The sequence below is a fragment of the Cordyceps javanica genome, chromosome 5 (genome assembly GCF_051103115.1).
Source record: "Cordyceps javanica chromosome 5, complete sequence".
Lineage (NCBI taxonomy): Eukaryota > Fungi > Ascomycota > Sordariomycetes > Hypocreales > Cordycipitaceae > Cordyceps > Cordyceps javanica.
The window spans coordinates 1,423,472-1,450,108 of NC_139299.1; the positions used below are offsets into that span (position 1 = coordinate 1,423,472).

The following is a 26,637-nucleotide window of genomic DNA, read 5'->3' on the forward strand; positions in this document are numbered from 1 at the left end:
CGCACGCACACATTCTCTGTCTCTCTCCTCCCGCTCTTCTCTCTTCTTGTCCTCTCTTTCAAAAAGGCTTCAGCGGCCGGGCATGGCGATGGCCGATGGAGACCCAGCCAAGCACAACTCCTTTTGCAGGGATCTTGTTGTTGCCTGCTGGCTTGCTCTCCTTGAACACTTCAGCTGGCGCTGCAGAAGCCGAGCTCCGCCGTCACCCATCGTGCGCAAAAAGCAACGACTAAAAAAAACGTTGCTGCAGGCGCCGTCGTCGCCCAAGGAGGAGGGGAGGGGGGCCGGCCAAGAGAGGGTGAGTGGGCGGAATCGAGGGCGTGGGGTTGACGGGCGTGTGCACAAAAAAAAAGCTTCGCCGCGATCTCTCCTTGTCCCAAAGGGAGGGAGGGAGAGACGGAGTAGAAGGAATAGCCCAGCAAGCCAACGAGCAGGCAGAAAAAGAGGGTTTGGTCTTCCTTCCGTTGAAGGGTTACTTTGCTTAGCCTTGCAAGCTTTTGCCTTGTGTGTGTGTGTTTTGTGCGTGTGTGGAAGGGAAAACGCATACGTTGGTTCGGCCTTGGTGGGGCCAAAGTCTCATCATCGGCCCCAGTCAAGGCTTCCTTCCTTCCCTTGCCTTCCCTTCCCACCCCATAGTACGCCCATGGTACGGAATACAAAGACGACAAACGTGCCAGTGCATTCTCGTCAGTCCCTCTTGGTATGCTGCGAGATTACCATCAGACAAGCTACCAACACTGTCCAGCTGGAACATGTTGTTTTTTTTTTTCCTTTGGCATTCTGCAGTTACGGGTCAACCAAAGGCGCCCACACAAGCTCTGCAATGCTGGTGGCCTCTGTTAATTTCAATTCTTTTCCCTTTGGCGTTGGCGTCTCCTCACCATCGAAACTCACAGCTGCCCTTATTATGCATCGCGCCCTGCCCAGGGAGCAACACCGCCAATAGCCCGCCCAGGGAACAACCACCACCCCACGATTATCATGCAAAATCACCGGCACAACAGTTAATGCTTGCAATACTCGGAGGAAAAGGGTATCTCTCATCATTCATGTACACTACTTCTGCATCTATTCCATTTCTTCCTCTTCATTGCCAATAGTCACCTTTTTGCGTCCCCCTCCGGTAAGCTGCTGAAGTGCCACCTTGTTCACCTGTCCTCCCACCTTGCGCTGCATCTTTTCAATCTCCTCTTCCGCATCCAAGGCCTCCGCCTCTGCAAAGTCCAGCACTAGTCGCCGCCCAAGCAGATGCGTGTCCCGTAGAGCGTTGAGTGCGTTTTCCGCCTCGCGAGGTGTCACGAAATCTGCAAACGCAAATCCTCGAGACGTATAGTCCGCCTTCTTTGGAACACGCACGGATCGGAGCTGGCCATATGTGCCAAACAGCGACCGAATGTCATGCTTGCTTGCCTGGAAAGGCAGGTTCTTGATGACAATCTTGGTTCGCTGCGCTGCCGCCTTCTTGGCCTGGTCCTGTTTGCGCCTCTCTTCCGCGGCGTCGTTGCCCCTGTGCGAGGCCTTGACTGTCAATGCATGGCCATCCAGAACATACCCCTCCATGACTTTGAGAGCTGCCTGAGCCTGCCCTTTCGTGCGAAACTCTGCAAACCCAAAGCCCATGCTGAGTACTTGGCCCGGCTTCTTCGGGTCCGTCTTGGTCTTGACTCTGGCCGAGACAAACCCATCCATGGCCTTGAAGGCCTCAGCTAGTCTATTCGTGGTTGTGGCAAAGTTTAAATTGCGGATGAACAGCGAGGTCGTCTCCACCCCGTCTTCCTCCTCTGCCTTATCCCCGCCACCCGTCAACAGGTCGCTAACGCTCAGTTTGGTGGTTCCGGTTGGCTGATTGTTGGCCTTCGTTACCGCCACTGCTGGCGCCTCGCTAGTAAACAGATCTTTCGGCGCCTTCTCCAGAAAAAGGACGCTGTCCTTAATCCGTCGATACGCCAGCTTGCCAAAAGCCGACTTTGCGTGGTTGGCCTGTGCGAATTGCACAATGGCAATTGTGCCCGATGGCGGCATTAAAACTCTGAGAACTGGTCCAAACTCCTCAAACATTTTGCGGAGCTCTTCCATCGTGGTTCCGTAGGGAAAGTTCTTGACCAGTATCGCCAGATCGCCCCGCTTGTGAGACTTAAACGCATCCAAGTCCACTCCATTGGCGGCGAAGAAGGCCTTGGTCTCTTGGATCACACTTGTTTCGGCGATAGCTTGCTTGACGGCAGCATCAGCCGATGTCGGGTCCAGTACTTCTGATTTTGAGACACCAAGTCGAGCCGCCACCGATGTGTTGACGGCGTCCTGGCTCATGTAAAGGGAGTTCCAGTTGAAAGTGGTGGACGCCGCCTCTTTCTTTCTGCGAATCAAGTTTTGTTTCTTCAGTGGGAGACTAGACATGGAGAAATCGTCCACACCATGCTCTCTTTTCGCATCCGCTGGAATGATGTGAATGATACGCCCCTGAAACGTTGCCCCATCCAGTGCTTGGAATGCAGCAACCGCGTCAGATGCCTTTGTAAACAGGACCATCGCAAAACCTTTGACTGTTCCTTGTGCATTGATTGGCAAATGTATCTGGAAGTGTTAGTCATTGTGTACAACTTTGTGTCATGTCTATCATTGTAAACCTGAAAAATGACAAAAGTGTGGCAAGATATCAGACAATCGAAGCATCTACTAAAATATTCGCCCGGGTTCTCATCAAATACCGCAAGGTATAAGCTGTCCCTATCTGGGGTTCATCATGCAAGCCAACCATTGAAAAGAAATGGAAAAACAACAAACAAGTCAACATGCGCAAGGATGAGAGCCACTTACTTCATCAATACCTCCAAACTTTTCAAACTCCTCCCTTAAGTCATCTTCAGTGGCGGAGTAAGGGAGATTTCGTACAAACAGCCGAGACGTCTTTGCAATCGCTTCGGCAGCTGAGCCTTTGTCCTGCCCTTGCGGTGGAAGAGGGTCCTGGCTATCGTGGGTTCCGTCCTCTTCGGAATGCGGGGCCTCTTTGTCATTTCCCACATCTTGGTCGACCGAGCTCTTCCCGTGGACCTTTTCGATAGGTACGACATGGGAAACGTCGTCTGGGTCAACGAGGTCCAGAAGTCTGTTTGTTCGAGAGCGTAGCCAATCGTCATCCGTCGTAGCCATTGCCACATCAGCTGGTTGGTTTGCTAGCTCAGACTCTGGGGCCGACGTCCCAGGCAACGCCCCAGCCACACCATCATCGGCCGGAGCAAGTGCAGTCTCTTTACGAGATGTTGACTCCCTCGCATGTGTCACTTGAGCCACACCAGTCTCTCCCGTTGCATGATCAACCTTGCGGAGCTTCTCCTTCCTCGAGGGAACTTCGACGTACTCGTCATCGCTCTCCCCATCAGGCACAAGCGCGCCGCCTTGTTGCACCACGTCTCTGCTTGGTTCAACAGCTGTCTCATCAGTGACAAGGCTCTCCCTCCCTGACCCCATGACCCGAAGATACTCTTGCAGTTTTGGATCTGACTGGTCAATGTCTTCCCGCTTCCTCTTCTTGGTGCCACCCTCTTCAGTCGTGGCAGTTGATGGCAAGACTTTGCTAATTTTTTCCGACACGGCGGTTCGAGTGGCAATATCTGCTTTGGTCCAGGCAGAATCCGAGATCTTGCATTCCAGTCAGTACGAGACTCTTGCCCTTGCCTCGTTGTTTCTAGACGAACTTACTGCTCTTGCCGGTTCGACGGCGATCTTGGACATGCGAACGTAGGTCTTATTGAAGTACTTGACAGCCTTTGCGGCGTCCTCCGGTGACTTGTAGCCCACATAGCCGATGCGACGCTGTGCCATGAGCTTGACATCTGTCACTTCGCGGTTTCCCGCAGAGAAGTGCTTCCGAAACTCTGCTTCAGTGAGGCTGGTCGGCAGACCTTTGACGAATATTCTTGAAGTTGCCATGTTGGATGATAAGGTTCAGGCACGAGGCCTCCGATGTTGGTGTTCAAGGATCACACATCAGATTTTTCTTGGCTGTGGTCAACCAAATTCTTGCATGAAGAAATTGGAAGAGAAGGAATGAAAAAAAAAGTTGTCAAGGCGACCACTAGTGGAGCGGCGTTATCGATAGTGCCGGGCTCGTGCGTTTGATGGGTAAGCTCGTCCATGCTACCCTAGAGACTATGTAATCGGGGTAGTATCAACAAACGTGTCGACCAGCCGCGTTCGCCGAACGATAAACACGGTTTCTGCGTCGAATTTAACAATTTGTTCCTAGAATTCGAGACAGTGGTTGTAAATAACCCATATTCCGAGGCAATTATAAAGTTGTTAGGTTACCATTCGTCTCCAAGCTGCGAACCGTGATCAAGACACTGGGTCATTGGGAATGGTATAAACCGCAGGTACGCCGAGATGGTTCGTAGTACAGCCGACAATGACAAGTTCATGGGGCCAAGGCAACAATGGATTATTCCAGCAACTACGACTACCAACCGCGGCAGTACCATGTTGCTGTCGACCAGCACTGCTCGTTGGCTGGTCTAGTTATCCAGAATCACTTTATCGATGTTGCGTCAAAATTGACGACAGGAATGTATAGACATGCAGCAAAGAGAATTTGCCATCCTCATCAACTATTCTCTGTCAAACTTCGCTACAGATCGAGCGAGTCGCTCGACGCAATTAAATTGCTCCGGAGGACCAGCAGTGAGTCCAAGGCCGATAAACAATAAGACACTACAACAAAGTCATACAAGCCTTTGAAGGTATACACGGCCGACACTAGGTACATTCAGCCTCAATCGCCCCCATGGCCGGATCTTTTCGTTTTCTGCCGCCAAGTGTTTGACCGGCGGCTCCCGGTTGCCAAATAAATCTCAAGAGTAAGAGTGGTGCGTCTACCCAGGGATATACCCTGAAAGCGTCATAGTCTTGCAAAATCGTACGACCAACAGATAATAGCCGTAAATAAGATACTTGTTGCGTTGTTAGCGCGACGGCTTCGACGGATCATTGACGCGTCCGCCGTAGCATGGCGGAAGCTTCTAAAAATACATACGTCTTGGCTTGAAAAATATTCGTGTCCCGAGATTAAACGCTGCACAAGAATAGATTTTGGAATTCCAAACCGCCAAACTCTAAAATGAACTAACACGTGCTCCCTAGGCCCTTCTCGGTCTTTTCTGGTTCTATATCCCAAGTTCACGCGTTTGAATGCGGGAACGCAGGTGCTGGGTGAATCGAGGAGGAGCGGAGGACTTGTAGATGCCAGCGGGCTCACTCATGCACAGCGTGGACCGCATTCACTGAATACACGGATGCGTCGACGTTAACCTTCTGTCCTCACATTGAGCATGTTGACAGCACATGACCTTTGCATGTAGAGTGTAAATAATGGGAGAAGCATTGAGCGTCGGCCTCTTACTACCGTGAGGCAACGCACACTCAGAAGATTTGCAACAATAACCAATCACCTGCGAGAAACAACTTCGGTCAAGATATATGCTAAACCATTAATCCCTAACCTATGATACTGTGCTCAAAACAGTGTTTCACTGACCCAACCCCGAGTGACGTATTCTAACGCGGTCTATTAAAACAAAAACAAAACAGAGTGATGGTAAGTGAAAGAACCGACCAAGGCATATATACAATAAAGTTATAACAATACACAATCGTTTTTGCGCCGATACCCATAATGCTGAATGAGAGGTTTCGCAGGACCATCCAACCGAGTCGTTGTCCTTCCCCTCACCTGACAGCGACAAACCCAGTATAAAAATATCATTTCGCCTTTGTAATCGTTCACCGAAACGTGACTCCCGTGCAGTGATACTGCTCATGACCTCGTCATGACATGGCCCAATTATCAACCTCGTCGATGCCGGAAAAATGAAGGAAAAAAGAGTTCATCTCCCCAGGAGATGCTCCATATGCATTATTACAAACTAGCATCACCGCAAGGGGATACGAGCTTGTGGTGCTCGCTTGTGCGCTGTTGGGGCGCAATAGAACGAATGTAGAATGCATTGACTTGGCTGCAAAGTTCAAAAGAGAATGAACGAAGCAACGAAGACAGCGATAGTGTACATTGTGGTCGCGCTGTATTCAAGTTCGAAAAAGGCAGCCTGCTGGCCAAAGGCAATCTTCTTGCTCTTTCGCGTGGGGTGAGCGACATCCGTCTTAGGGTCGCGAACAAGAAGATCCTCACGATCAGGCACGGTGGGAGGGTCGATGGCATAGCCAATGGGTGTCCACATGGAGCTGCAAAGAAAGATGAACGTCAAGGGAGGCCAGAAAGCGTGGGTGATTAGGCATCGCGCAACGTCCTTGAACGTGTGGTACTCGGTAAAGCAGAGGAAGGTCACCATGGTAGCTCCAACGAGGGTCATGTAGACAAAGATGAGATGAAACATGGCCATGTAGTTGAAGCAGATGCCGAACAGACGACGACCCATACCCTTGCGCTGGCGAGCGTCACGTTCGTTGAGGGCGGAGCCTAAAGAGCCAGTTGGCTTGAATGCCTGAGTCTGACCGCCAAGCCACGTGGGAAGCATGAAGGACCGAATGATGCAGAGGGCAATGTAAGGGGACATCCAGAGCTGATAGCGGGAACCGCGCTGGCCAGTATGGTAACCAGCAGGCAGGAAGAGCGCAAATTCGCAGAGACGATTTGATACGGTGGCGGCAAAGCAAGCACGGATAAGCCACACCAACTGAGTATCTCCTTCGAAATCATTGTAGGCAACAAGGGGGCGACGCATCAGAAGAATGATGGGAATCGCAAAGAGGGAGAGGGTGAGCAGCACAGTGTAGAGACTGAGTGAGGCATATAGGAAACCAGAGAAACGCTGAGCAAAGCTCATCTGCTTGACCTTGTCACCGTAGAGGCAGAACTTGAGCTTGAAGGCCGTGTCAACAGTACCAATGGCCCAACGCGTACGCTGCTTCAAGTGGCCACCAAAATCTTCGGGGACAGTGCCAAACTGCAGAGCCTCGTGGATGAATGCTGTTTTCCAGCCTTTTCCGAGCAGAAGCGTCGATGTGGCGACATCTTCAGCGAGAGAGCCAAGAGGGAAGTTGCCAATTTGATCCAGAGCCTCACGGCGGACAATGTAACCGGATCCGGTGCACCAGGCGACACCGAGAGCATCCTTGATAGGCTCAATAACGTGAACGAAGAAGTCCAGACTTTGAGCGAGGGGATCAGAGTCGGGCGTGTTGTAGAAAAGCTGAGGCGGGCAAGCAAGCGCCATCTTGTCATCGATGAGTAAATGGGGCATGATGGCACGAAGCCAGTCTCGCTCGGGAATCTACAGTGAAAATTGTTAACATACGCAAAGCCGGCCAAGGTCAGGGAAGCTGGATTGAATTGCTTACCATATCAGCATCCAAGGCAGCCATAAACTGGCCGGCGCCGCCAGGGAGATTATGGGTCATGTCCAGTCCATAGTTGAGGTTGCCGGCCTTGAAGTGATGGGGAACGCCGGGCGTCTTAGTACGGGCCATGTAATAAACGTTGTGGTAGACGGAATCCAGCGCCTGAACGGCAACCTCGAGAGTAGCTGACTTGGCGTCGTCCAGAACAATGACACGGAAGCGCTCGCGTGGGTAGTCAACATCGCAAGCGCCACGAACAGTGTCAAGAACAACATCGTCGTCCTCGCCACAGCAGGTAATAAACACGTCAACGGTAGGAACATCGTCGGCAACGAGACGAAGCTTGGGGCGCTGACGCTTCTTGAGAGCAAGCATGGTCCAGAGGTTGTGCATCATACTGGGAATGGCAACGGCGAATTCGACGCCAATAAAGACCCAAGCCAAAACAAATGTGCTCCCGTAGGCATTCTGGGCAGAGATGACACAGTAGATTCGGTAGGCAAGGTAGGCAAGGTACATGGCCGTGTTGAGCAGTGTGAGGAGAGGCACGGCACGGAAGAGAAGTCGTTTCCAGCCCTTCCAGGTGTCGGCATCGTCACGATCGTGCAAGCGAGCAATGTAGCCTTCCTTGACCCAGTCCTTGGCCATGACCGGAGGAGGGGCATTTGGAAGCAGAGCAGCGAGACTGACATTGCTCTGATACTGCAGAAAGAGGGTGACGGGTTAGTTTGATAGCCAAAAGAACGGTGAGTAGAGCGCGGTCAGGGCACCAAGACGAGTTTCATACCATTGGAGTATTCGGCCAGGAGTCCATATTGTTCTTGGGCCGTGGGAGGCGATCCATCGGGGTGGCACGGCCGCTGACTAGAGTGGGTGAGGCAGAGCGTGATTGAATAGGCGTTTCGAAGGATTGCTGGCTGTACCGAGAGACGTGAGTCGGGCCCCACGACGGCGTAGGAGGCGAGTTTTCGTACTCCTCGAGGTAGGGCTGCTGAGGCGGACGCATTGGGCGGGAGAAGTCAGCTACGGGACGGCCGCGATAGTCATCGTAGGACGAGACGTTGGAGTAGTTGGAGTGGTTGGAGTGGTGTAGCTGCGACGGCGGAGGCTGCGGGAAGTCGGCAGGAGGAGAATGTTGATGGAAAACTTCGAGATCGACGTTTTCCTCGTTTTCGGCATGCTGCTGGTGACGTCTCATCTTGACGACGGACCGGGTAGCATTCCTTGGCGGTGGGTGATTCGAGACAATAAGATTGATGTAAGGCAACACGGTCTAAACAGACTAAGCACGGCGGCCTTGAGATGGTAGATTGCGTTTAACGGTGGAATTTTTTTCTTGTGCCCGGTTCGCCTGAAAAGTAACGGCAACGGCAACGCGTTTTTGATAACAAGCAGGCGAGTAAAATGGATAGCAAGATAAGCGATGAGATTGGCAGAGACGCAAACAAACGGAGGCCGGAAGCAAGGAAAAAAAAGACGAGAAAGATGGCAGCTGTCAGATGTTTCCTGCCGCCGAGCCTGCGAGTAACAGAAACAGATACGAGAGCGAGTGTCGGGCCAAGCTAAGCAGCTGGGGATAGAGACGAAGAGCGAGAGTCTGAGAGCAGCTTGGGGAAGAGTATGTGTAAGAGGATAAGAGAGGAAGAAAAGTGTGGCGGCAAAGAAGTATGTCTGAGTTTGGCAACACACCAAAGAAAGAGAAGAGGGTGTGAGAGCAAGGGGTGCTTGTGCCGGACTTAGAACGATGCTAGCGTTGGTGAGAAGAAGAGAGGCGAGAGACAGGGCGTTTGTAGGTAGAGCGGGCCGACCGGGGAGGGGAGGATAAAAAATGAAAACAATAAAAAATAAAAATAAAATAAAAAGGAAAAATGGCGAGGGTATAAAAAAAAGAAAAAAGGATGGAGGGGTGACTACCCAGTTTGGGTTGTAGCTATGGGCAGCATCTACCAGTACCGATGCGGCTGCGCTCAATTGGTGGACTCTCAAAGGAGCAGAGAGAGACCGAGTGGCTGAGCAATGAATTTTATTATCCAGTACTCCGTAGCAGCCGGGTATCTATTTTTACTGACAACAGGCTAGCGATGCCACTATCTCGTGTGTTGGAACCTCAAAACAGTGCTCACCTCCCTACCTCCTAAGTACTAGGTACTAAACTCTGTCTACCTGCCTACTAGGTAAGTAAACAGGTGCCTCCGAATAGTCGTTCTCGTTCCGCTGGCAGTTGGGTACCCATAGGCATGTAATAGGTAGGACCTGGAAGGAGTATTTGCTGGCTGCAGCTGCTTCTGCTGCACGTCTCCCCCTCTTGCTCACCGTCGCACCAGCCCTTGCTTCTCAGCAAGGTGATACGGTGAGCCAGGTATCTACCTACCTATGCAGCTACATAGACTGGGTGCCATTTGACCAAAATTCCCTTCTCACGCCAGCTCCCCTCTCTGGCAATGAAAAAGAATCCTAATAAAGTTGGCATCGTACTTAGGTTCTGTATCCGTACGGAACGGAAACAGGGCTGCCAAGGAAGAAGAGCTTTCGCCGACGCTACCGGGGGGCAAAAGGTACTCTAAAAAATTGAAAAAAAAAAAAAAAGTAGAAATTGAATACGGGCAGCCAACCGTATAGCTACGGGGGCAGGCTGGCGCAGACACAAGTGGTCTGGGTCGTGGATTGAGAGGTAGGTAAGGAGGTGAGCAGGTCTTGCAAAGGTAGGTAAGTTAAGTACTTACTGGTACTTCTTTGGCAGAACCTCGAGGGGGGCCCTCGTAGGCACCTACCAGTAAGTAATCAGCGTATTTGTGTTGACACGGAGTACAGATTACTCGACTCCGTACGGATAGATAAGTACTAATACTATTAGGAGGGAATGACGTGGGGGACTTGCTCATTACTTAGGTACATACTGGTACTTGGCAGTAGGCGCTGGCTGAGTGCAGCGGCGCAGCTGCCACTTTCCGATGGGGCACTGAGACTTTGGGTCGCAGGACCCCACCAAACGAATTTTTTTTTCGTTTTGTTTAGGGGGGGAGGGGGTTTTCTCTCTCCTTTCGGATATCAGTTCTGCGATACCCATCCAAAACACCCAAAACCACAAAGCAGTCCTTCTACCCGGAATGACGGTGGGATTGATTCGACTTTCTGCGTGTCTCTACAATGGGCCCTGTCTTGCCCTCACTTGCTCGTGTCGCCAAAATTGGGCCACGGGGCCACAGGGCCTCCCTCGGCCTCCCCCCGCGGGGACGGCATCTTCGGTCAACACTGCCAAGTCTCAATGCCCGGAAGATCATAAGTACTCAGTAATTGCAAAATTGCAAAGGGTGCCTGGCCCAAGTCTTATCAGCCAATTATAAGATGGTCAACGGTAGAATAGTGGAGATGACGGTACAGCGCTATACATGTGCTTTACCAGGCAAACACGCCGGAACTCAGGTTCCCATAAGTACTCTTATGCATCTAGACCGAAATTGAACCCAAGGAACGGAGTACTTAATAAGGCGTCTTCATGGCCTGTCCTTGCAACTTGACCAACACGTGACCGAGAACGGCATAATCGCTGTGTGCTACTACCATTACTCAGAATTTCTCCGAGGTTCGTGCGCGGGGACGAACAGGGACAGCCGATTGGTCAAGCAAAAAGTCAACAAAAAATGACTCTGATGGCGAGCGCTTGTCTTTGCTTGGTCCTTGGATCCGCCTCCCCTGATCCAGGAAACAGTGTTTTGACTATTGTTGTTGGCGAGGATTAAACTTGGGATAGCTCGTCCACAGCGCAGCCCGGGAATGTATGAGGAAGGCTTTAGCCGCTAAAAGCCACCTAGTACTGACATAGGTATAATACTGTGTCTTGTAGCGACAGCAGCTTTCTAGCCATGGCGGGCGGCCAAACGTCGCGCGTGGCGGCGAACCGTCAAGGGCTGGAATGGCGCACCCCTTGCGTCCAGCTTATTACTTGGGGGGCGTCTGGAGACCACAACATGGCATCGCATTGCATAATATGATATGCGTGTACAAATCTGCCCATGCCACTGACATATCGTATTTGGGGCCCCTTCGCGCAGCTGCCATCTGGATACTGCCATGTCCGGGCACCGCCTCTTTGTACCTAGATTGTGTTTGCAACGGCCCTGCGATTTGGTTGCCCGCCGCTGTACACAACAAACAGGTGCATCAGGGCAAGTTACTAGTAGGTCTGGTACCTAGGTAAGGTACCTAAGGTAGATAGGTACCTAGGTCATTACAGCGTTTGCGACAGTGCAGCAAGCACAGCCCAGGGCAAACGATGAGTGCCCAGGTACTGGTCAACCTGTCCACTGTCTGTCTACTTAATATTAGGTACTCTCCTGCCTTGTACCTGAGCCGGCTCCCTTGGTCGTGGATCCTCGTATCTGCTGTGTAGGGAGGGGGGTCCTTCTGATGTCCAACCGGACACGGGCTTTTTGATGGTCTTGGGATGGGGATGCGCAAAAACTTCGCAGCGTTTTTGTGCGCGGAGGCCAATGGGTTCCACTGGTGGTGAAACGACGGCCGGCGGAGGGCACCGGGCGAAGGAGGCGTTCCTGTGCTGTGACGCTGTCAAGCTGTCAAGGTTTCAACTTGGGTACAGACGTGCCTGCATCTGGGTGGCCTTTCAGGGTATTGCCTAAAAGTTAGTACTCCGTACTGGTACTTGCTGCCGGCGGAGGGCACCGGGCGCCCCTGTGCTGTGACCTCAAGGAAAACCAAAGCGGCGCTGTCAAGGTTTCAACTTGGTCGCCGCCTTGCCTGGGCTAGGTACAAAGGTGCATACGCCTGGGCGGTGCCCTCACAGGCTATTGTCTGCTGCCGACGGAGAAGATAATACATGTCGGCATGCCCGGCGCTGCTATCAGGAATTCAATAAATACTGCAACGATGACGAACAACAGCATCCATCCATCGCAGGGGGCGACCGACGCGAGATGGAACCACGACCATGGAAAAAAAGCTCGATTGATTGGCACTAAGGAGGGGATGGACAAGAAAAAAAAAACAGCTTCAAGGCCAGACTAAACTGGTTTGGCTGGCACAATACTGCGTTAGGCCATTTATGGTATCATCTCTTGGCGAGCACCGCTATCATAAAAAAAGTAAGCTTTAGCAGGGGGCAGATTATTTTTCTCGGCCGGAGAAAAGGGAAGCGCCAGCAAGAATGAATGAGAAAAAAAACCATCGCCAAATGCATGCTGAGACCCACAACCCCCGGCTAGCGCCCCTGCGCCCCTAACCTCACATCTGCATAGACACCACCACATATCAGTACGGAGATGGTAGGATGGATCGAATCAGCGCAGGGTTCCCTCCCCTCCCTGTGAGTGCGCCACGGGTCAATGCCTGCGGCTCCAGTGGACAAGCAGACAAGTTGACAAGTTCTGATAACAGCGGCGGTGGTGTGGAGCCCTCAGGAGTGAGTTTGCTTGCGTGAGGCCGCTCGCCAACTACGGAGTACAGATTACATTGATACAGATTTATTGAGCTGCTTAGATGTGAGTATGGCGCATCTCAGAGGCCGCACAAAGTTCAGATAGGGGGCTTTCTATACTCCGTACTCGATGATGTATTATGGATGTTATTATCGACTGTTTTGTTTTTATTATTATTTGCTTTGGTTTCTCTTTTTCGCCCCTTTTCCCTCCTGGGGACTTTCTTTCTGTGAGGGGAAATGAGCATCGCCTCTCCATCAGCCGTGCCCGTGTCAATCGCCATTTCTGCTGCCGCGCTGTTCTGTTTTTGCCTTGCTTCTTTCTACTGAGTACTTGCTACATGCTGCGGCTCTTGCTAGTACTGATATGCGCCCGGAGGTTTTGCTCACCAAAGTTCGAGACATGTCTGACGACTGTTGCTTCGCTGCTGTTTCCGGGTTTCACTTAATCAAAACAATGATCCGAGTAGCGAATAACAATAACAAGACACGCGCCCACGAATGCAGCCATCTCCAGGTGTTTTTCTCTCTCAGAAAAAAACTATTGGCAATGATGACGACAGAGAAAATCCTCTTTTTCCCGCCCAAGTACGATCACCCAACTCAGATGCCAAGCAACGACAGCAAACAGCCTGAACGGGCATCAGCCTTGCATCAGTGGCCAAAGGTGTTCCTCAGTCGCTGCATCCGTACAGACGCCTGGCACCTATCGGCTACTGCAGAGAACGGCCCCAGCGCTAACCACCAACTACGGGAAGCTACTGGTGTTGCTCAAAATGCGTCTGTTGAATCTCATCGGGCCATGGCGTCCTCTCTCCCCACCTGGGAAACGCAGGTACCAGCGGGTGGACTGACGCGTTCCTTTTTTTTCTTCTTCTCCTTCTCTTTTAACAAACTCGTCGTTCGACTTGTTCCCTTGTTCACGTTGACCCGTTTTGCTTTTAATTTAAAACTTAAGCTTTGCAGTTGGCTCACGTTGCTGCGTGGTTGGCCCCCCCCTTTGACAGGATTGCTGCATACCTCGCACGGTCCTTTGATTATTATTCTTCCCCCCTCAAAGCTATTCTGTTTGTGCCGCCGACACTATTATTATCTTATACCTGCCTACCGAAGAGAGCGCCGAGTGCGATCTGGACACCATGCTTGTTTGCTCCAGAATACTACCAGTACGCAGAACAGGTTGAGGAAGCCCGGCTCGATACGTGCCCACAGCATCGTCATCTGCGAAGAGCCCTTCCCCCATGTAAGATGCCCGACCTAGTTAGATTGCCTTTGAAGCCTCACTGCCTCATACCAAGTAGCTCGTCGAACTTTTTTTAGTTTTTTCTTTTCCCCTTGGCCTACGTATTTTTATTTTTTTTTTTCTCTACTGGGTACTCCGTACTCTCGCCCTTGTCGCCTCCCTCTTCCGAAAGCACCCCTGTCCGCCTGGAAGATACCAAGGCCTACTACTCCGTATTAAGTACTTACTTAGCTTGGCACGCTTTTTTGGACCAGCCAAGCAAAAACCAAGGTCGGCACATTATCCCCACAGCCTGTCAGCCCACCAGAAATCCACTGCAACTTCTGCTGTGCCACTGCCACAATCCGACCCGAACTCCGCTGTCGTTTCAAAGCAGTTCACTGGTCACTTGAGCGTATGGGTAGTGGCCACTGCTTTACTTAGTACCTAAGTAGGAGGCAATATGTAAGTAGCTTGGTAGGTAAGTTGTAAAGGGATGTCCCTCATCGAGTAATGAGCTGATATAGGCAATTCGGGTATTCTCCTGGCAGTAGCGAACCCGTCCGATAATACCATTTATTCGCTCGATTATTAGTACGGGCAACATGTTCGCTAGCCACCTACTTAGGTAGGTTTCTGCTCAGCAAGTAGGTATGTAGGCACCTACATACCGAGTACTAAGTAACGTACCAAAGCACCCAGTACTCAGTACCTACCTAGGTAGTAGTTACTTTGGGACTTACCCACCTTCAAATTCGGCCTATTACTGGACTTACCAAGTACTGTACCTACCTACTGTAGGTAGCTACACCATCACCTGCCCTGCCCTGCCCTGCCTGCCATTCACGGGCCTGCGAGGTGTGTTGGGCCAGCCTGCCTGCCCCTACCTGCCCCTGCCTACCTACTTAGTAGCGTCCGAAAAGGCCGTCGTCTTCTTCCCTTGCGGCGATTCTGGTTCCACACCTTTGCTCTCCCCCGTCTCGATTGCACCCGTTCTGGCCCTGGCAAATCTTCGCCTGAGCATACACATTCGTACATTCCGTCAAAAAACAAATATTAATTAATAGAAATCGACGACTGTCCTTCGTTCAAGACAGGGGAATCGCCTAGCTCTGCCCGCCATCGCGCTACTGCATTGCCTGCTGTCCTCGCACCTGGCGCGCCGCCGACGCAAATCTCCTCATCAGACGTTTTCGGGAGTCCAACTCCATCCATTCTTTTTTTTTTCGAACCCCTTCACTCTCGCTTTCAGCTGCTCCTTACGGGGGCTAGACTGACGTTGAAACAAGACGACAATCATCGCAACCCGTCTGCCGACCGCTTTGTTCTCTCCTCTCGCTTCGACTCTTGCATCGTTGTCTTTGTCTACCAGCCGTCGCCATGGGGTTCGGTTTCAAATGGATTCTGAGCTTTTGCATGCTCATTGTCCCCATTGCCATCACTCTCGGCGTCCTCTTCCCGCTCCAGCAAGCTCACAGGAACGGCGGAAACTCTGGCAGTGTCCTCGGTGACGGCGGTGTTGGCGCAGGTGGTGCCGGCGGACCAAGGCCTCCCAAGAACAACAACGTTGAACTCGCCAAAGCGTGCACGCAGTTTGCCGATCTGGGTAATCCCCAACGTTATTTCTGGGAGAAGGGCCAGCAGCAATACACATGTATGTTCTTGTCTTTACTTGTTCGTGGCGAGTTCCGTATGCTAATGGTCGCGCAGTCAATCCTAACCAATGGGGTATCGAAAACGGCGCAAAGAGCGGCATGTGTATGGATGTAAGTCAAGACTACCCTCTCTCTCGCCTACAGCTGCCGCAGGTGCCGTCACACGGCGGCGTTGCACCGTGTCAACTCGCCTTGCACAAACACAAAAGCTAATACACCTCCTCTCAGGTCCTCTTCAACAACAACGGCACCTACGCCAAGCCTGAACTTGCTCCTCCATTCCAGGTCACTTGGCAGTACTCTCCTGCTCCCGCCGGACAGAACAACGTGCACGCATTCGCCAACATCAAGCTCGAAAAGATTTTCCCCAAAAAAATGGACTCGATTAAAAAGCTATTTGTCGATTTTGAGTGGAAATATGTCACAGGCAACGACAACTCGACTGAGAGCGAATCGAAAACTATGGCCGCCGGTAATTCTGTCAACACCAACGTCGCCATTGATATGTTCGCCGACAAGAGCAGCGATACCTCCAAGAACAACGAAAAGGCTGCCTTTGAAATCATGATCTGGTTTGCCGCCATCGGCCCCTCTGCCCACGTCATTGGTCAGGACACGACTTCGATTGTCAAGACGCTGTCTCTGCAGGATGCCAATACCAATGCGCAGGTCACTTTGTAAGCTTTGCCTCAGCATGCTCTGATCCTCTTCTTCTTTTACTTTGTAGCCCGACTGATGTGAAATGGACCATGCTAACCTGATTGCGCAGTGACCTGTATGCCGACAAGCATCCCACCACCAGCCAGTTCGTCCTGACCTGGAAGGCTCAGACAATCACGGAAAAGTTTCACGGCAACGTGTTCCCGCTCATCGATTACATTCTTCAGTCTGGCAACTCGAGCTATCCGTCAACAAGCGACTTTTTGGGCTCATTCGGTATGGGCACCGAGGCTTACGATTCGCCGCAAAATGTGACGTTTTACTGCCCCGATTTTGCCGTCAGTGTAGAATAAGCAACCGGTTTTGGATAGATTGGAGTTGAATACGGCATTGGGTTACCGGAGTTTTTGCTGTTGAATCTTGTTGTTTCTTTTTCTTTTTTTTTTTGGGGGGTGTCCTATTCATGGTTCTCATGAGGTGGTAATGTGGATATCAATCGGTATTTTAGACATGTTTAGTTGGTTTATTTTGAACCCACCAGCGAGTTGCATTCATGAGCCGCGATAATCAGCTGTACAAAAAAATCATAGCGATATTTTGATCTGGCGAGCTGCGGCACCTCTGCATCTGGAAATCCTGCAAGCCACAGTCCTCCTTTCAGAGCGGCGTGGCGTGCAGAAGTGGCCGTTTGGCGTCATACCAACCACAACGGGCCGGCACATGCTCCAGGAGCTCGTATTACTCAATATGCCCTCTCATTGCACTGGAGCGTGTACGCGCAAGCCCATCTCGTATTACAGCAAAAAAAAGGCTGGGTACTACCGGGACAAGGATACACTCTGGAGGCCATGCTACTCACGGAGTACCTTGCTAGCTAGCCTTTGATCCAAATGACAACGCCCATTGTTTCAGAAATGTGAATTATACTGGTAAAGGGGAATGGCCCTTGGGGGTGGAAGCTTGTTCACGTATAAATTCTTTTCATTTTAAAACCGTCATTAATAATAGTGAGCGGAATAATATAGGATACGAGGTTTTTGCCCCTCTCTACCTCCGAAGCCTGCGACAGGCTACAGCCCTGTTGTCCACGAGCGCGGCCCCGTCGGTAGGCATGTCATCCTGTCCTCTACCCGCCCGCCCACACATCCTTTCTGGTAACAAAAATGGGAAATCGGGCTTTTCCGAGTCATGGTTAGCCGTCGGGCGATTTTATTTTTATTTTAATTTGTATTTTCAATCATTATTATGTATTACGAGCTTTCTACTCCGTACACGTACTCATTTATTTTCTTATATTCTTAACCACGTCTATTCCTCCCTTCTATTTTTACATTGCAAGGCCTGTAGTGATCCGTCTGGGGCCGTTGGAGCTAAGTAGGAAAGAGACTTGCTCAGCCACCCTTGCCTACGACGATGAAACAGTTTTTTTCCGCCGCGGGTTTCTGTTCCAAGTATGTCAGCGTCCCAATCATCTCACCAGTTTTGCCATGAAACTTGTCACTTGTGTTCATGACGATTCGGGCGGGCGGGCGGCGGCTCGCTCCGAGAGCGTTCGTGTCTCCATTGTAAACCTACCCTAAAGGTGGTAGCTACTTGATGCAAGTAGCAACCCTGCTTTTCGATAGCGACTTTGGGAATCGAAAATCTTTTGATAAGTATTGTTTTGTTTTGGAAACTATCGATAGGATCGACGAACGGTCTAGTATTGTATTTCTCCTATTATTTTCTGAAGAAGAATAGAAGATATGGCACATATTGTGGACGGCATCAACAGCCATCTCTCGATAGGCATTCTTGGTCCGGAACTGCGTCCCAGGCTGGTTCATAGGTAAGCCAATCAATCACATTTCATACTTGATTCTTTTCTTTTCAAGTGGCACAAAAACGAAAGAACTTCATGCATTTTATTTTGCTCGTTTTGTTCCTGGCGGTTAAAGTCCCAACGTCAATTTGCTAATCAACGTTTTGCTAGTGGCCAAGCTGGTAAATAGCCCGCCGGGTACTCCCTACAGCCACCTGTCCTGGCCAGAGGTAGGTAGGCCTTTATGGCGCCTCAAAGCTTATTTCTAGGGGCCCTCTGCCCCTGTACGGTGCATTTTTGTATGCTGACGGCGGCACCGCGGGGTACTCCACTGCTGGTTCATTATCCAGGCAGGAGCAGAGAGAGAGAGTGGGCACCTCTTATGCGCTCACCGCGCGAGAGACGCGACCGCAGCTGCCCTCGCCCACCCGAATATTCGGTTTGCCCAACAACGACCATTGCAACCGACCATCTGACCAGCTCGTCGCTCGCTAATATACTGCCGAATATCAGCAAGAGTGTTCTCACCCCGAAATTTCGCCTCTTGGACTATTCCCGGGCGCCTCGTACGTGTGACCTCCGGTCGTCGGAATTCCAGGGGGGCATCGTCGGCCGCCTTTTCGCGACAACGTAATCAGAGAAGAGACGCTGATACAAGACGCTACACGTGGCACAGACTTGAGCAAGGAAATAGGCATCGAAACAATTACGACAACCATACACAATGGCAGAGAAGAGCCCCGACACCCCTGTCGCCAGGGAGAAGCTTGATGGTAGGAGACACTTCCCCAGTCCAACCTCGGCAACACGCACATCAAGATACGACGACGACTAACACATACACCGCAACAGCTCAAATCAAGTCTGCCGACATGGTGAGGATCCGTCATAGGTTTACCCCGCCATGAACCGATGACCACTGACCGACCGCGACCACCAGACCGATGATATGCAGCAAGAGTCCATTGAAGTCGGTATGTTTGACCCCTCCGTCATAGCTGCTAGAATGCAATATCGAGTTGCCAACACCTACGATAGCCCAGGAAGCGATGGCAAAGTTCACTGTAGAAAAGGTATACCCGGCGCAAAAACTTACCGCATGCGCATTATGCATTGTTTTGCTGACCACTGGACAATAGGATATCGCACAGCACATCAAGCGCACCGTTAGTCGCCCCTACAATATCGAGAACTATTTTCGAATGGTCGACAAATGACTCTTGACTCGAAGAACTAATATAATGACATTTTGCTTTGGATCTGCAGTTTGATGAACGCAAAGGCCCTACTTGGCACTGCATTGTTGGCCGCAACTTTGGCAGCTTCGTCACCCACGGTACGACCGCCAATCACGCCCAGAACGACACACGAGCGTTGAACTCGGAGCTAACCAGCACAACAGAGACCAAACACTTCATCTACTTTTACCTCGGCCACTGCGCTATTCTTCTGTTCAAGACCCAGTAAAGCTTGAAACGACGACGGACGCTTTTCGAAGGGCTCAACGACAAGCAATCCCAGGACATTACATGAAAACGGCATGTAAGAGGACATGACTAAGATACAAAAAAAAGAATGGAATCGGTTCACCAGCGTCTGCTAGGCATCTTATGCTACACTAAGAATGTATACATGAGGTTTAACACATCTAGACAGAGTTCGGAAGTAGTCAGTTGATGACCAAACCGTTGCTCATGAGTACTTTGACGTATTGCTCGTGTGAGATGAAGCTTTCAAGCGAAAGGACGTTGATAGGAATGCTCAATGGACTTTCGGGTTGGCTCTTGCTATCTTGTCTCGGAAATTTTCAATACAGCTCCGGAGGGTCTCGTTGTGTGGACAGCAGACATATCCCACCCACATTTGCTTTTTCCCGCCAATTTCGGCTGGCGACGCACATTGGATCAGTGAAATAGCGAGATTTGCTCTGCAGCAGCTACCGGACTGATGATCGGGTTGAACCGGGAATTTTTCGGTATCATTGATTCTGATTCAGCATATTTAGCAGTAATAGTCTCCGATGTTTCGAACTAAATACGTCGATGTATAGTATGAGGCCTGTAGTCTGGGTGAGTAATAACCAGCTTGTGGTTCGCAAGCGAGAGCCGTTGGGGGCTATCCGCTAACCGAGACAAGATGCATCTGGATACATATGCAAGGTAGGTAGGTAGGTAGGTACCCCTCGCCACAGGCTGCGTATAAATTAAATAAGCACCGCGATCGCGGAGCGCCTGATGCCTCCGTCACGTTGCACGCCATAGCCAGTACACACCCAGAACACACTCAGAGATATCATTCGCGTACACGTTATTCCCGATATACAACATGAACCACCACCTGCTAGCCTTCCTGGCCGGCACGCCTCTGCACCTCCTCGTTTTCAGCCGCGGGGAATGGGATTGTTACGCGAGGCCCATCATCATCGCGTCCGTGCTGCTCGACCTGGCATCTGCCGCCGTCCTCCACGGCAAGGCTCCGGCTGACAGCTGGTGGACGTGTCTTGGGACATGCACGACCCTCGGGTTGGCGGCGATGGCCGGCCTGTGGACCAGCATGCTCGTGTACCGGGCCTACTTCCACGCCCTGTGCAGATACCCAGGGCCGTTTGCGGCGAGGCTGTCCAATCTGCACCTTTCCTACCTGTCCAGGCGGCTGCGGCTCTACGAAGAGCTGCAGCAGCTGCACGACCAGTACGGCGATATTGTGCGGCTGGGTAGGGACCCAATACCCCCACCCTCCTCCCTGGTGCGATGCCATTCGTCGTGGCAAGCAACGCTGACGGCAAGACGCAGGCCCCTCGACACTCTTCATACGCAAGCCGGAGGCTGTCCAGGCCGTCTACGGCCCCAAGTCAAAATGCTACAAGGGTCCGTGGTACGAACAATCCAAGCCGCTGACGTCTCTACACACAAACAGAGATGAAGTCGCGTATGGGCGGCAGCGGAGGTCCTGGGAGCGCGGGCTCAACTCAGCAGGTGAGGTGCTCTCTCTTCGCCTGCGTTCAAATACCTTCGAAGGCTGACACAACAACACAAAACCGTGGGGAAAAAAAAAACAGCTCTTCGAGACTATGAACCAATTGTCACAAAAGCTACCCAGAACCTTTTAGACAAAATCAAGGCCAGTAATGGCCAGGCCTTTGATGGCAGCAAATGGTTCAGCTTCTTTAGCTTTGAGATTATGGGCTGGATGGCTTTTGACCAGTCCTGGGATGTGCTTACCACCGGCAAGCCAACATATTGTATGGAGCTCATCACGCAGAGCCTGAAGCTCATTGGAATCCTTGCCCACATCCCCTGGTTCTTTGTCTTGATGAAACAGATCCCAGGGCTTGGTGCCACCTTCAAAATCTTTCGAAAGTGGCTACGTTCACGGCTTGACGAGCAAATTGTACGGTGCAGTCTCTAATGACCGAAAAAAAAAGAACTGGCCAAATGCTGACTGGGTGAGCAGGAAAAGCCTCGCGGCTCCTCGCGGACTCTGTTCGCCGCCATCATGAATGACTACCCGGATTCCAATGAATTGACAGCGAAACAACGTATGCTTCTCGAAGGTGACATGTTTCTGATTTTGGTTGCTGGAAGGTATGTCGGAGCGGGCAGCGCATAGCCCTCCACCAAGCGCACTCGTCCGTGTGCTGATGACGCAAAATAAACAGCGATACTGTAGCAATGAGCTTGCAGGCCCTCTTTTACGAACTTTCAATCAACCAAGACGCCCAGACGAAGCTGCGAGAAGAAGTTGACGCGTACTTTGCTGAGCACGACCGGCCCGAGCCGGTGCTTCTCGCCAAGCTGGACCATCTCCAAGCATGCATAAACGAAGCTATGCGCCTCTGGCCGCCCGTCATGTCCGGGATGCAACGAACGACACCGCCAGAGGGGCTGCAGGTGGGCGATGCTTTCATTCCGGGAAACATCCACGTGCAGGTGCCTACATACCTCATTCACCGCAGTACGTCAAGAAAGCCATTTTGGTGCCCTGGAGGGTTCAAACCGTGACAGTTCGTTCCGACTGCTAAACATGTTCTGGGGCTAGGCGAGGGAGCGTTCTCGCGACCAAACGATTTTGTCCCCGAACGCTGGACGACGAAACCGGAGCTCATTGTCGATCGATCTGCTTATTATCCATTCTCCGTCGGTAGGTCGCCCTCCCCCATTTCCCCATCGTCCTTTGGTACGGACACTACCTTTGAGATGCTTCTGGACGCATGAGCTGAGCACGTTCGGCGGGAACAGGAAGGCACTCGTGCCCCGGCAAACAATTTGCGCTGGTGGAGCTGCGACAGGCTGCTGTCGAGATCCTGCGACGTTATACGGTCGAGCTCGCGCCGGGGTTCACAAGCAAGGACTTTGAGGATGGTCTCAAGGATCACTTTAATATGGAAGCCTCGAGGCTGGATTTTGCCTTTACGGCTAGATGAAGTCGGCGGGGTAAGGCAGACCAGATTTTGTCAATGCAGATCTACGAGCTGGAATGAGATAGTTGAATGATATTTGATTCTTGTCTTCGATTTCTCGCAGTTGCTATAATTCTCGGAGCGGACTTGTGATGGAGAAGCGGCATGTGTTGGCACGGCCGTCTATTCCGGCCAGTCCTAGTTTCCATCCTTGACCCAACCTATTTGACTTGCAATGTTAGACCGTTCGGGCTGCCTGTACTCATCGTTCTAAAACTGCGGTGGACTTCCAATGGCAGACCTCGATTTCGATCCCTCACTGTGGTGGTTGAGGAACTCCACGACAGCACACCACTCACTCCCCGCAAGCTCAGCCAGCCGACTATCACGGAGCTCGACTTTCTGCTGGAGAACAAACGCCGCACTGCAGGGAGCTATACGGCTTGTATTGACGGGACTTGAAGCTTGGGGTGTGGAGCGGAACGAGCGATGGGCGGCGATCGGCACACGAAAAAAACATGAAGCTTTGCTTGTCTTTGGAACAGAGGAATATTCGTCTCTGTACATGCTGAAGTAAAATTGGATCATCTCAGTCTTTACAGCTGAGTTGACTCTCCCTGAAGCTGTATCGACCTTCACAGACTGACAGAGCCACCACATATGAAACCATTACTTGGACTGCTGATCAACAAGGCTGTAGCTAAGCTGCAGGTGGGCACGCGCCGAGCGAAGGAGTTGCATCATCCAGCTTTTCTTTATTAATTCAATGTGCCCCCCTTTACCCCCGCTGCCTAGGCTTTGTCAGAGTATCGAACCCTACAGTCAGATTTCCAACGCAAACTCGCTTCGCTTGTTCTCTTGCCGGCCTATTAGCCCGCTACCACCCGTCATCACCCATCACTAACCAAACCCCACTCACACAGATCAAACGAGTAGAAGGAAAGAACAAGGAGAGAAGAGAAAAAGGTAAAAAAAAAAAGGAAAAAAAAAAGAAAGATTGAAACAGAATGGCCACAGAGTCCCCGCATACCGTCGTCCCGCTGCTCATCGACGGCAAGGAGGAGGCCGGCGCGGCCACCTTTGACGTCGTCAGCCCGTACACTGGCGCGGCGTGCTGGTCCGCGGCGGCGGCGACGGAGCGCGACGCGGTGCGGGCCGTCGACGCCGCCGCCGCCGCCCTGCCCGGCTGGTCGCGGGTCAAGCCCGCGGCGCGGCGCGACGTCCTGCTCCGGGCCGCCGACATTCTCGAGAGCCGCCTCGAGGAGAGCGCGGCGTACATGCGCGCCGAGATGGGCGCCGACGTCGGCGCCTCGCAGTTCTTCGTCGTGCCGCTGAGCATCCGCATGCTGCGCGACGTGGCCGGCCGCATCGCCTCCATCTGCGGCAGCGTGCCCGTCGTCGAGGACGAGGGCCGGAGCGCCATGGTCCTCAAGGAGCCGGTCGGTGTCGTCCTGGGCATCGTCCCGTGGTAAGTCCATTTACCCATTCATTCTCTGTCTTCCGCACACACACACACACACACACACACACTCTCTCTCTCTCTCTCTCTCTCCTCTCGACCCGGTTGGCCCTCTTTTGCTCTCTTTTTCCCATCACGACGTCAAACAGCCAAGGCTAATCGAGCAAACCCATACACCCTTGGACGACAACAGGAACGCGCCGTACGTGTTTGGCATCCGATCAGCGGCCTGCGCGCTCGCCGCGGGCAACACGACGGTCCTCAAGCCGTCGGAGCTCTCGCCGCGCAGCTACTGGGCTATCGGCCGCGCCTTTCAGGAGGCCGGCCTCCCGCCGGGCTGCCTCAACATCGTGTCGTGCGCGGCGCGCGACGCCCCCGCCGTGGTCGACGCCATGATCGCGCACCCCGCGGTCCGCAAAGTCAACTTTACGGGCAGCACCGCCGTCGGCCGCAAGGTCGCCGAGAGCTGCGGCCGGAACCTCAAGCCCTGCCTGATGGAGCTGGGCGGCAAGAACAGCGCCATTGTCTGCGCCGACGCGGATCTGGAGCTCGCGGCTAACAGTATAGTGGCGGGTTCGTTCCTAAATGTATGTAGAGCTTTGCTTTTGGGGTGGGTGGAGGTGGAGAGAAGGATAACGACGTCTTTTTGTGCGCGGTGAGATGCGTTGCATGCTAATGAGCAAATGAGACAAATAGTCTGGTCAGATCTGCATGTCTACTGACAGGATCATCGTGCACGCCTCCGTCGCGGACCGCTTCTTCGAAGCGCTCAAAAAGGCGGCCGATCAGGCAGACAAGAACGACGATTCTCTTGAGCGGCCGACGCTCGTCTCGGCCGCGTCCAAGGCTCGCGTGGACAGCATCATTTCCAGCGCCCTCTCGTCCGGCGCGCGCGTGCTGCTCGGGTCCGGCGCGGACGACGGCGGCCACAGGGAGCCGGGTATCCGCACCACCCCGACCATTCTGGACAGGGTGGACGAGACGATGCCGGTGTGGAACGACGAGACGTTTGCGCCCCTGGCCGCTTGCATGACGGTCGAGGACGACGACCAGGCCGTCGCGGTCGCCAACCGAGGCGGGTACGGGCTCTCGGCCGCCGTCTTCACCGAGGACCTGCGCAAGGGCCTTGCCCTCGCCAGGAAGATTGAATCAGGGTGAGTGAGACCAGGGTGACCTGACATGAGCATTTCCCGCAAGCAAGATGGAAAGACGAGTTCTAACCACCATTGGGCCCTCCCACCATCGGAGGGGGGGGGGGGGGGGGCCTGTAACAGCGCCGTACACATCAACAGCATGACCATCCACGACGAGCCTGCGCTCCCGCACGGTGGCGTCAAGAATAGCGGCTGGGGCCGCTTCAACGCCAACATGGGACTGGACGAGTTCCTGGTCACCAAGACTGTAACGTGGAAGGACTGAGAAGAGAAAAGAAGAAGACAATTGTCGCATCTCGAGTTATTTCTTGCGAGATAGCGCGAAGCCAGGGAGTCATTGTACCCTGATACTACCGTGAGCACAGGCGCAGGGTGTGGTTCGATAGAATTCTGCTTTATTCTCTTCAATATAGCTGCAGGATGATGCTTGGCCGTGCCGCGACGCTCGCCTTCCTGGAGTATTCGTCCGTGAATGCTACCATGTACTTTCCCGGACACCTCCCAGAACATTGATACACTCTACGTAATGCGTTCATGAAAAACAAGAAAGAAACCAGCAACAAAGACAACCTTTGTCAGCCACTGGTGGCCCAGCAGGGCTCAGGCTAGGCTCTCTCTTCATGCGATATCTCGCGTGCAAAAGTCCTACCTGGAAGCTCATTCACAGCAGAAACAAGGAACGTCAATCTATATCGGAAGGATCTGAATTGAAGGCGCCGGCTGTAAGGCAAATACAGGCCATGGTACACGATGTCATCCTTCTCTCCATTCAATCTAGTAACTAGAGGATACTCTTGCCTGTTCGTTTCCTTCTCGGACCAGAGCAATGTAATGGATCCTTGATCGTGGGACCAAAGTCGGTCGTGGAGCTACAAGTCTCTCCGAAATGTTGGCCATTAGAAAGGATGAATTTGAGTATTTGCTTGAGGGGACTTGATGAGAGGGCAGGGCGTGTCACAGCCGAGGACATGACCGGGTTCTTCGCGCTTCAAGCCATCAACCCGATGAGGAGCTTGGAGTCCACGATGTCTCAGTCTTGGATGCTCCCATTTCACTTTGTGAGGACCGTCCAATTTCGTTCCGAGGTCGCGAATGTGATCTTGATTGGCTGTGAGGACGCCAATGATTGGAAGACGGACTGGGATTAACACCGACAACCACTCCTTCTCCCTCGAAATGCTTCGTGTAGATATTCTAACAAGAAGAAATAATCTAGTCTTGATTGCGACGTATATCTTGAAGCGCTCTTGCCATGAACCAACTGCAATGAAAAAGAATGCTCGCGACGCTTGGTCGGCTCTTGCAAGTAACTCTGCTCACTATGGCACGCTCTTTTTTTACACCTCCCACAGTTGGAGCTTTCTGAAACCCGGGCCCACGGCGCGCCATAAACTCAATCTACTGCTACCGGTTTTGATCCCCTACGTAATACAAGGTGCGGAGAGCTCTGCTCTTTCACCTCGCTGCCAGAATGGTGCTCGACGTCGTCCTTGATTCCAAGCGCCT

The 26,637-nt window shown here is 52.3% G+C and overlaps 6 protein-coding genes across 6 annotated transcripts; 4 read left to right on the plus strand and 2 right to left on the minus strand.

Annotated features, from left to right (window-relative positions):
• Nucleotides 1–1,068: 1,068 nt before the first annotated feature.
• V2A60_007667 (RNA-binding ribosome biosynthesis protein MRD1) lies at nucleotides 1,069–3,930 on the minus strand (the record flags this gene model as incomplete). The annotated part of the gene is made up of 3 exons (XM_083258950.1): nucleotides 1,069–2,574; nucleotides 2,818–3,639; nucleotides 3,700–3,930. 3 exons carry the CDS (start codon nucleotides 3,928–3,930, stop codon nucleotides 1,069–1,071), a joined length of 2,559 nt encoding a protein of 852 aa, XP_083115076.1.
• A 2,087-nt stretch (nucleotides 3,931–6,017) lies between these two features.
• Nucleotides 6,018–8,548, minus strand: V2A60_007668 (nucleotide-diphospho-sugar transferase; the record flags this gene model as incomplete). Its single annotated transcript, XM_083258951.1, has 3 exons — nucleotides 6,018–7,283; nucleotides 7,351–8,052; nucleotides 8,138–8,548. 3 exons carry the CDS (start codon nucleotides 8,546–8,548, stop codon nucleotides 6,018–6,020), a joined length of 2,379 nt encoding a protein of 792 aa, XP_083115077.1.
• Nucleotides 8,549–15,383: 6,835 nt separating this feature from the next.
• V2A60_007669 (concanavalin A-like lectin/glucanase domain-containing protein) lies at nucleotides 15,384–16,671 on the plus strand (the record flags this gene model as incomplete). Its single annotated transcript, XM_083258952.1, has 4 exons — nucleotides 15,384–15,657; nucleotides 15,714–15,769; nucleotides 15,887–16,335; nucleotides 16,428–16,671. 4 exons carry the CDS (start codon nucleotides 15,384–15,386, stop codon nucleotides 16,669–16,671), a joined length of 1,023 nt encoding a protein of 340 aa, XP_083115078.1.
• A 2,172-nt stretch (nucleotides 16,672–18,843) lies between these two features.
• On the plus strand, nucleotides 18,844–19,586 carry V2A60_007670 (dynein light chain DYN2; the record flags this gene model as incomplete). Its single annotated transcript, XM_083258953.1, has 7 exons — nucleotides 18,844–18,892; nucleotides 18,972–18,994; nucleotides 19,060–19,093; nucleotides 19,158–19,192; nucleotides 19,259–19,285; nucleotides 19,386–19,455; nucleotides 19,522–19,586. 7 exons carry the CDS (start codon nucleotides 18,844–18,846, stop codon nucleotides 19,584–19,586), a joined length of 303 nt encoding a protein of 100 aa, XP_083115079.1.
• An 858-nt stretch (nucleotides 19,587–20,444) lies between these two features.
• V2A60_007671 (cytochrome P450) lies at nucleotides 20,445–22,542 on the plus strand (the record flags this gene model as incomplete). Its single annotated transcript, XM_083258954.1, has 7 exons — nucleotides 20,445–20,832; nucleotides 20,912–21,094; nucleotides 21,178–21,509; nucleotides 21,573–21,703; nucleotides 21,778–22,073; nucleotides 22,158–22,259; nucleotides 22,358–22,542. 7 exons carry the CDS (start codon nucleotides 20,445–20,447, stop codon nucleotides 22,540–22,542), a joined length of 1,617 nt encoding a protein of 538 aa, XP_083115080.1.
• A 983-nt stretch (nucleotides 22,543–23,525) lies between these two features.
• V2A60_007672 (aldehyde dehydrogenase) lies at nucleotides 23,526–25,396 on the plus strand (the record flags this gene model as incomplete). The annotated part of the gene is made up of 4 exons (XM_083258955.1): nucleotides 23,526–23,986; nucleotides 24,171–24,564; nucleotides 24,674–25,131; nucleotides 25,270–25,396. 4 exons carry the CDS (start codon nucleotides 23,526–23,528, stop codon nucleotides 25,394–25,396), a joined length of 1,440 nt encoding a protein of 479 aa, XP_083115081.1.
• Between the last annotated feature and the right edge of the window lie 1,241 nt (nucleotides 25,397–26,637).